The sequence below is a fragment of the Copidosoma floridanum genome, unplaced genomic scaffold (genome assembly GCF_036245765.1).
Source record: "Copidosoma floridanum isolate Cflo_tuat_1 unplaced genomic scaffold, Cflo_Japanese_pri ptg000001l, whole genome shotgun sequence".
Taxonomy (NCBI): domain Eukaryota; kingdom Metazoa; phylum Arthropoda; class Insecta; order Hymenoptera; family Encyrtidae; genus Copidosoma; species Copidosoma floridanum.
Window position 1 is genome coordinate 10,408,188 of NW_028321878.1, and position 10,643 is coordinate 10,418,830.

Below are 10,643 nucleotides of genomic sequence, written 5' to 3' on the forward strand. Positions count from 1 at the left end.
CCTCGGGTATTATTTTATATAACGCCAATCGTGCAGCTGCTGAAGAAAGAGGGAGGGAGGGTATGAAAAGCAATCAGATCGATGGATATTCAGGTGCAACGCCGAGTTTTGTTACCGGAATCGGTATCGAGGCCGAAAAATTGCGACACACCGCAGCTCGCTTGGTGCGTTATACTTTTTCTCGCTCGCCTATTTTTTCCCTCTCTCCCCCTCTCTCTCTCTCTATTTCTTTGTCGAGCACAGAAAAGTAGAGTACGCAAGGCATTATGCATGGCCTTGCAAATCGCGGCGCCGTAATTTCAGCACCTGCCAGACTAACGGCCGATCGAATTTCACGAGTTATTTAACTCGATATTCTGCGGTCGATTTTTCAAATCACGCTCCATTGTGGTGTTGCTACGTGGTTTGTTGTACTGGTGATTGTGGACCTGCATCCACCAAATCATAAGGTCGATCTCGTGATTAAGAAATCGGTAATATCGGTAAAATCGTACTGGTCATAAAATTTACTAGAGTATGTGTATAAATCAAAATTGGTACGTTTTCCAGGAAAAACAAGGAAACTTTATCTGTAATAATCAACTGCTGATCTAAAAATACCCAAAAGCGCACTAGCCATCGCAAAATGCACAATGTCACCCGGGTGTACGTGCGTACGTATACCCAGGCGCGATAACTCGCCATAGAAGCTAGCCCAACTCTCCGTTTCCTCTCCGATAGACGCAGAGAGATTTTCTCCGATCCTGCACACATACGGTGTATACACACACACACACACACAGTCTATAGCGTCAAGATCATCGGCTTGGCGATCCATCATCGGTTTATCGCTCGCAGATGCTGCTGGTGCTTTTCTGCCTCGGCCGCATGACAAATAGCCCCGACACGTGTGTGCATACACGTAATACACATGCAGCTCGTGCCCGTGTACGTATATACATCACCTATCGGTTGTTTTCTTCTAACGACCGGCCGGCCAGGAACTTTCGCGACGCCTCCAGCATCCGAGTCCAAGAGGGATAAGAACGAGTTTTCGCGCTCCGTACGAGCGACTACCGTGTTGCAGTGCAGCGGAGGTGATAAATTCGCTAGAGGGTGGGGGGGGGAGGAAGAAATTCATGGAGTATTTATAAGTTGTGAAATCCAGCCAGGGCGTAAGTAACGGTCAGGGCGCGATAAAAGAAAAGGGGGAAATGATGATACAGGGGGAGGAGACGTGATGCTGCGACGTGTATATAGGTACACGCGAAGGCTCTAATTTACACTTCTCGCGTCCTTGTGCTCGTGTGAAAATGCACAAGAGAGGATTTGTACACGTAGGAGGGGCGGGCGAAGGGTAATAATCGAGGGAATGATGGTCGCGCGCTGATTTCGCGTATTGGAAGGTGAAGGGGAAATGGGGTGCGTTACTCGCGTGGACGCGAAAATGAGATGTACGTGGGTTCGCCGCGACGAGATGTACATGACGAACTGCAGCGTGTACGATACCGAGGCTACAGAAATGGCTGCAGTTCTTTCTTTCTGTTACGATGATGACGCGTCTAGGGCTCTGATGGTGTTATTAAGGTCAGCGGAATATAATTTGCTCTCGGATGCGAAATGACGACGTACTGCTGCGTCGGTGAGTTATTGCACCGATGCGCAACGTAGGCATAGTATCTGATTGTTAATGCGGTGATTTTTAATTTTTTTTTAGTTCATCGCTACTTTCCGAATTACTCGAATACATTGTAGCACTTTGCTGTGTCAACAATGAAAAAGCCATGTATTTCAATTGTAATCATTTGTAAGTATTCACTGATGAACAATGTGATGCGACGTTTTTTAAGAGAATACAATTACTTTTCTAAAGATCTTTGGAATTGAAAAATTAATTACACCAACAAAATTATACGGCACTCCCGTTTCTGGTTAGACTGTGACGTTGAAAAGTGCTGCGAAAAGATTGATTCGAGAAGCTGAGCTTGGAGCTTCGAGTAACTGGCAAAAATCAAATAAACCACCTCACCCCTTAGCCGGATACATGTGTCAGCGCGAGCCGCGGAAGAAAAGGTAAGCGGATATGGAAGAGCGAGCTTTGAAGTCTAAAAATAGTTGGCAAAAATTATGGTAAGCAAGCAGTGAGGGCGATAACGCAAATAGTTGATTATTTATAGCGCATAGTTTGTTTTACCGGGGATATGATGTTTGGAGGGATTGAAAAATTTCTACCTTTGGAAAAATACACATCCCACCCGTACGGCCCATTCCTTCACTCGTAGTTAATTCCTCCCATCTGTTGCCAAACAAAAAATGATCGGAAAAAAGAAAATCCGCCCTGTAGCAAAACCATCCATCGACTCGCAGCTATGTGCTGCCTCGGATGATGAATAAAAAAAAAAAGCACAGCTTATTCGTCCGCGGCTAGATGACGATTTAATCCCAATCGTTGGTGATGGCTGCGTGCGCGCTGGGATTCTGAATTTTCCATCGGCTGCGTGCCAATGAAAAAAAATGTACCAAACGAGAGCTTTTGCCCCCCGCAGCTCCTCTCTCGCCCTTTCGGGACGATCGAGTGCCTTTGTATGCGCGTTTCGTGCGCTAGGAAATCTCGTGGCATGTAGCATCGCTCGGGATATCGCTTGGGTATATAGGTAATGCAAATACACAACTGAAAGCTGCGTCGTTTCGACTCTGAGCTTTCGTGACAGTCTCGCGAGTAAAGTTTCAAGTGATAAATTTGAATTTCGACTTTTGATTTCAATGATTGTCATTTGTGAGTTTTGAGGTACACCAATTTGTCTTGCTCATCATTTCCCGCTGCAAATATAAACGCGGGGAAAAGTTTGTTTGGATCTCGAAGTAAGTCGTTGCTTTTCCAAACTTTGCGGTTATTATTTTACGACAAGAAAACGGTGGAAACTACAGCACTCACGACCGAGCTTATGACTGATACTTGCACACTCTTTTTTTTCACCTTTTAATTTTGTCCATACGCGTACGTCTGTGTATTATTATTATTATTATTATTATTATTATTATTATTATTGTTATTGTTATTATTATTATTATTATTATTAGTGTTTTTATGCAGCTTTTAAAATTCAAGAAAGTGCATTATACCTACACGCCATCTCTTCCTGTACTACGCAACTTACTCAGTTCGTTACGATACGTCGCTTAAATGCTGCTTTGGGTATATGGTAATTATTGTATCATTAACGATATCTTTTGTCGTTAAATATATTCAAGTATAAGTGACTTTCAAAATCATTCCTGTGGTAGCACGTTCATTTACAAAAATGTAGTCGTCTAGATATTATTTTTCAGTTCATCTATAACAGGTCAAGGCATAAGTCGAGCTTATGAATACCTTATTTTAACTCTTGTAGTGATATTCGTTAAGTAGCAAATGTATACAACTTTGATGTACCTTGCGTAATGTAAGAAGCAAACAAAAAAATCAATTTTAAATTGTGACGAGATAGTAGACCACCTTTTTCTCCATTATAGAATAAAAGCATAATTAATAGTGGAAGATAGTACCAGTAAGGTGAGTTTGTCGGCAGAAAAATGCGTATATATGTTGATTACGTTAACCACCTTTGTTTATCTACAGCACAAACACGTGGATTATACTAATCCCTCAGGCTTTCTAGCCTCACTTTTTTCAACTTTTGAATACCCTTAATATTTTTTTACAAATCTTATAATTATGTAAAGGATACTATTAAATAATATTTTTCAAGTAACACGTTTTCAAACCAAATAAATTGTTTCTTTCTAAAATTAATTTATATGTAAGACAAGTAAAAACCAGTGATTTATTAGTTACATTTCACAGTACGTTACCAATTCCACAACGTGAACTAGTTATGAGAGCATCGAGCACCAAAGTGAACGACAACCGCAAGCATAGTCTCAACTACAACAGCAGTAAGTCATTACATCAATGCCATTCATGCAAGAAAATGTTCATATCTCCCAGAGATATTGCAATACATATGCACAGCCACCACGCCATTAATAGTACAGAAACTTTTAGCCAAAATAGTGATCTAGAAGTACATGAGCGTTCCCACAGAAATAAGACCTTCTATCTCTGCTCCACATGTGCAGAAACTTTTAGCAAAAAGTGCGATCTGGAGATACATGAGCGTTCTCACAGAAATAAGGACTTCTACCTCTGCTCCACATGTGCAGAAACTTTTAGCCAAAAGTGTGATCTGGAGATACATGAGCGTTCCCACAGAAATAAGGACTTCTACCTCTGCTCCACATGTGCAGAAACTTTTAGCCAAAAGTGCGATCTGGAGATACATGAGCGTTCCCACAGAAATAAGGACTTCTACTTCTGCTCCACATGTGCAGAAACTTTTAGCCAAAAGTGCGATCTAGAAATACATGAGTGTTCCCACATATGTGAGAATTCATATATTTGCCCCACGTGTGCAGAAACTTTTAGCCAAAAATGCGATCTGGAGATACATGAGCGTTCCCACATAAATGAGGACTACTACCGCTGCTCCACATGTGCAGAAACTTTTAGCCAAAAGTTCGATCTGAAGATACATAATAATTGCTCGCACATAAAAGAGAAAATAAATCTGAAAACTACGTTTGAGAAAAAGAACGAGAACTACACCCAATGCGATTCCTGTGAACTAATTTTTCACAAGAAAAAAGAAGCTCTGCACATAAGTAAGTGTCACTCATATCGTCTCCCATGCACAAAAACGTATGGTCGATTAAACAAACTTGGCGAGAACATGGGATCCCAACACAGCTATCCTTGTCATTTATGTCAGCAAACTTACTCCTCATCTACTATTCTCGCGAGACATATGTTACAGGTTCATAGTCAAAAGAATGATCTAGAGATACATGAGCCCTCTCACATAAAAGAGAAAACATACTTGGAAACTACGTTTGAGAAAAAGAACGAGTCCATGAAACACGAGTATACACATTTGATTGTAAAGCTCTACGACTGTATGAAAAATTCACCAGCTGATAAAAAAAAAACTTTAGCACAGTCCGATCATATTCACAAGAACAAGGAGCTCTTCCACTGTACCACTTGCTCAAAAAACTTCAAAGGTGGAGACCAACTTGCACACCACATGATTACCCACATGGTCACAAAACCTTACGACCAGATCAGTGAACTAGCGAGACATAGTAACTCTTACACGAGCGACAATTCCTGTCTTGGTGCGAAAACCTTTTGCCAAAAGAGTGATCTGAAAAAAAACAAGCCTACCGATATAGAGAAGAAACTCTATCCCTGTGGTTTTTGCCCAAAAAGATTTAGTCAAATCGACAGTATAAGAAAACACCTGGATTCCCAGCACTACGTCCAATGCGATATATGTGAACTAATTTTTTATTGCAAGAAAAATCTAGCACTGCACATAAGTGAGTATCACTCTTATCTTTGTATTTCATGCTCAAAAACATATAATCGACTAAACCAACTTGACGAACACATGAGATCCCAACACAACTATCCTTGCCATTTATGTCAGCGAACTTACTCCTCACCTACAATTCTCGCGAGGCATATGCTACAGATTCATAAAAAATGTGCATAACGTGAGATCTTGCTTAAGTCTCATGTCTTTATTACCTTCTGTCTTATGGATATGATAGAAAACATCGATCTTCAAACTGTCATTTTTCTCAATGATAGACAATTGTTTTTATTGTATACATATATGTTTAAAGAAAAGTCATTTTGTAGTGACTACAATCTAGACAATGATTGCACTGAAAGTTGATACGTTTAAGTACAAAAATATTTTTGTGATAGCAATGTTTTCGCTCCAATTTTCTTGTGGCTTTGTGCTCAATCGTGAGTCTTGTGTAAAATTTATATATTTATGGTGAGCATTTCATAATCCTAATAATTCATGTACTACCATGATCGCTTCAAGAATAGTTACTAGCTGCACGTAAATACGTTTTTTTTTGTATGATTTATTTTACATTTTGAAGATTTTTCAATAAGAGTAATTTTACAGTTGATTTTAATCCATGCAAAATTTATCATTATTATTATAACAAAAAATGTATTATTATAAATGTAAGTAAACATGATTTATACTACGATATGTATGCATACACTACGACCAATTATTGTAACTACACTTCACGATGTAAGTCAATAAAATTGTGTTCATTAAATCTTGTGCAAATAAAATAGATTACCATGAGAAACAGGTACATTTTACCAAATAATCTGCAGAAATAAATAAATTTAAATAAAACTAAACCTTTTGTAAATCTTTATTCACGATCAACTTAGAGCTAATTTTAACTCTTAACAGCTGTCATCCTTGGTGTACCAAAAATCTGCTAGTTTTTATTATTGTTCTCGTTAAAATTTTTTTTTTCAATTTTGAGGTCAGTTATTAGGAAGATTGAGAAAACTACTTTTATCTAAAACATACTTGCTCTAACTTTAAAATTAAACTCTTGTAAATAAGAATAAAGGCTTTTTGGTGGAAAACTGTTATACAGGATTGTTTTTTATTTCTTCGTTTATTTCTACTGGAGCAATACGTGCAACTACACATAAATTGTCTATTTTTGATCTGAAACAAACTCTTACCTTAGTATGCGATAGTGGCGGCTAAAGTGATACTCAAATATAATTGTTATCTGATTGGTCTCTTTGGTAAGTAAGTGGACAATTCCGTTAACGACTTTAAACAGTTTTGTTACACCTAAATGACTTTAAATATAGGGATGAACCAACGTAAGCTCAACTCACTGTCCCATGTTTTTGAACCATTTTTTAAGACTCTTTCTTACAGTATTTTATTTATTTAGCTAAAATTATTTATAGTTCATTACTGCCCAACGGTTTACTACTGGACAACTTTTTGGCAAAATCGATAGCCCATCATTAAAAAAAGAAAAGGAAAAAAAAAGATTGTTCTATGCTTGGCTGCGGTAGAAGCCACGAAATTACTGCGGCTCAAATTGACTTTTTCTTCCTCGCGGCGCCCTCCCATACTTACACTCTCGCTCTCTCTCTCTCTTTACGACAAGCGGCTGTGTCGTCTATCGTAAAATCCGCCAATTGCACGCTATACCACCAGCCGCATAATAGCAGCGCTAAGCAATTTTATGTACCCACTCTCTACGCCGTTTTTCGTGCAAACTTGTAGATATAGCTTACGAGTTACGACACGACAAGGAAAGGGGCCTGGGCTGGTGGTGAATAAATTAATATTACAAAACTGTAGGCCACACTCTCTCTGGGATATCCTGCTGCCTGGTACATGCATGCACGTATAAGCATTTAAGGACAAAGTCTTGTGTTATACAGAAGGTTTATCACATGTAGTTCTACACTGTGACATTTTATTTTATTTTAATAATTACCTCATTTAATTTAAAACCTATGTAGGTGTATCGTCTTTTGACAGCATAAAAAGCTCTTGGAAAACAAAGTACAAGCCGGCAGGAAGAGAATAAACTAGAAAACTTAGCGAGACACGAAATTCGGGTTTACGCCAAATTTTGTAGGATTTTTTAATTTTCGGTAAATCTTGTCGCTAAATAAAATTCATAGCTCTTAATTGATCCGAGTACTCCTATAATCAAAACCGTATAGAGGCGAAAAAACACAATAGCAGCGGGTTTAATAACTCTCGCAGTTATTCACAAAATTATCAGTCTCTTTGTCTTCTCTTGAGTAAAATTAACGCTCGTGTGGCAAGCGGACGAAAAAATACGTACTTTCGAGTATGAAAAAAAAAAAAAAAAAATTCCCAGCCTTGTCTCAACCTCAAAAAACGCAAATCCCAAACATCCTCCAGAGCTCGCGTGCCCATAACGACCGCACATGTGAAGAAAAGCAGCAGTATAGCAGCCAAGGAAAAAAAAGAAAAAAAGGACCGCTGGTACAACACAAAGAACCGACTGCACGAATTTAACGTACACACACAGTGCGCGTGTGCCTCCTACTTAGCCTCGATACCCATATATACACACGCGCTCGCTCGTCGCATGCCGGACATAAATACATATGCAAAGAAGAATAAGAAGAAGCGGCCCACGCGCTAAATTCGCCGTCGTTGTAAAAGAGGATGCGCCGGATTAGCTGAGGGAACGCGGTGCGTGCGCGCGAGCCTTTGGAAAGAAAAAGAGAAGCTGCTGTACGATCGAAGAAAAGAGGGAGGATGATATTATAAGAAAAAAAAAAAAAAAAAAAAAAAAAAAAAAAAAAAAAGAAGAAAAAGATGCGTGCAGCGGCTGGCTCCGCTACTCGTTTCGTCCTCTTTCTCTTTCTCCCCGTTACATTGCGCCGCGAAGTAATGAATGGACGTGGACGTGTGTGCCTGCGAGAAGGAGAAAAGTCGCACGGGGCCATGTAGGTACTTTTGTGCGTGACTCTTGCAATGGTAGTGTCTTTATACCTTTGTAGATGCCGATGTCTCGAGGAGCTTTTCTTTTGCACTTCCGCTGAAGGATCTTGACCTGTGAGGAATATGTATGTGCTCGCATTTTAAGTCTAAAAAGTATTTTTCACCTCCGAAAATTAACAACACTTGAGGTGAGCTTCTGGTTATTTTTTTCCTAGTTAGTATCTATTTTGGAAGATTTTAAATTTTTTATATTACTTCTTTCTGCCCCAGTTCGTTCTTAGTTAGGTGAAATAAAAATTATATCGTGGGAGGGATACATTTTATTCGTTTACGAAAGTCAGGTCTCAAAAAAAAGAGATTTGAGAGTTTGGAAGCGCTCCAGCAAAGTTTCAACTCGTTTCTCGGCACTGGGCTTTTTTCCTTGAGATGAAATTCCGTACTTATTCATTATTATTTTTTTTCCAACAAAAGGTATTCTTAAAACATAATGGCGTTGTACGCAATCGCATTGTTAGAATTGCTTGAATATACTCACGAGCTAATGTTAGTGGTTTCATAAATGCGTGTAGCCACCACTTACCTGAAACATAAATTAAAAAAACACATGAGACATATATACTTTTACTTTTCGAAAAAAAAAAAAAAAAATTTTAATTAATCTCAGCTTAAAAAGCATTGTGTGAAAGTTATTTGGAAATTTTATGGTTGCAACATTAATGTATCCTTGTCAGAAAAATTACAGGATGAGTTTAAGATAAAAATATCCTTGATCGTGGGTCTTAGAATTCACGAACTAACTAAATCGAAATTAAAAAGAATGTATTCATTCATCGTCAAATTATTGGTTTATAAATAAAAATCTACCATCACCAGCTTCATGAAAATACATAGGATCCAAGCGCGAGTATGGTAGAAAAGAGATTTCATCGTACCGCAGAACAATGCAATGCGCCATCGATCAAGACCAGGCAGCGAAGGACGAACTTTCAATCGCAACTTTTTTTTTTCCTCGCTTTCCTTATTTTGCGTTCGGTAATTTTGCATTGGTTAACACAGCCGTGATAGAAAATTGTTCGCGAAGTCGATCGATGAAACAAGTGGAGGGGTGCGCTCGGCTGAGAAAAAAGCTGGCATCTAGTGATCAACGAAACGTTGCAAAAGTGATACGTCTTACAACTAAAAAAATGCACACAAACAATGGAATAGACACTAGCTAGGATATTTCACTTACAGCTCAATATAATGCTCGTGTACTTAATCGACATTACGTAAGAGATTCTCAAAAGGCGAGTCAATGCATTATGATTTTAAACAATGGCAAGATGAGCGAAGCATCCATTTTAAGAATTTTTTCGGGCTCTGAATCGTAACTATGATTTTTCAATTGTTTAATTGTATATTAGTAGATACAGTGTACTTAATGAAAATCCATGTATACATTTACTACCGAGGAGTTTATAGATATTGCGTACAGCTATTTACACGTGATACAATGCAGCAATTCCGCATAATTAGTCATGCGACATTTGAGCTTGACAAATATCCCTGGTCCGGTAATTTATGCTCAGTATTATTTGGCGCAACGATAAATAAAAGAAACTTCCCGATAATGAAGTAAATTACAGTTTTTAATGCTTTTGTTGGGTAAAAGTGAAAGGAAATACTATAAATCTTATCGCACGTTGCTTCACGCGGAGGCACGGATTTACGTAAACTTCGCGCCTTTTGAGCACGTATGAAATTACTGAAAATCCGCATAGATTATTAACACGCGTGAAGTATGTACCCCTCCAATATGGCACGAAGGAAAAGTTGGTGAAAAACATTTTTCAGATCCAGTTTCTCTCACGCGTGGATAGATATCAAGCGCAATCTGTATCTCTGCCGAATGGACATTAGTTGATGGTAAAAATACACAAGGTGTACGCGTATACATACGATAAGACACCTTTTGGGTTATCCGGCAGGTACCTGTTATCCTTTATCGCCTTCCATATCTCTGCTTGGCGTGTAATTGCACGTGCACTTATCGTATATACATTTATTTGCTTATCGCGAATTAAGGAATGTTTCGGGGCAATGAAATTCGCATTTTCCCCGCGAAAAAAGTCCGTGGTTACATAAATTTGTGCTTTCTCAACTCACTTGCAGAATCGTGCTTATCTAACTGGAGCAGATATTGTACATTCGAGATATAAATTAGAAAGCCACCTTCGCATTGCCCACAAGTACATAATTAAGTATCGGTAATCGAAATCCCAAAAATATTTATTAACTACTAAACTT

General features: G+C 38.6%; 1 protein-coding gene across 1 annotated transcript; it reads left to right on the forward strand.

The window, feature by feature from the left end:
* Positions 1–3,403: 3,403 nt before the first annotated feature.
* On the forward strand, positions 3,404–5,630 carry LOC106643316 (uncharacterized). The gene is made up of 2 exons (XM_089591758.1): positions 3,404–3,532; positions 3,824–5,630. Exon 2 carries the CDS (start codon positions 3,855–3,857, stop codon positions 5,571–5,573), a length of 1,719 nt encoding a protein of 572 aa, XP_089447884.1. The 5' UTR covers positions 3,404–3,532; positions 3,824–3,854; the 3' UTR covers positions 5,574–5,630.
* The last annotated feature ends 5,013 nt before the right edge of the window (positions 5,631–10,643 follow it).

Bases quoted from the DNA above. Each gene is read 5' to 3' on its own strand.
- LOC106643316 (XM_089591758.1), top strand. From the start codon at position 3,855: ATGAGAGCATCGAGCACCAAAGTGAACGACAACCGCAAGCATAGTCTC.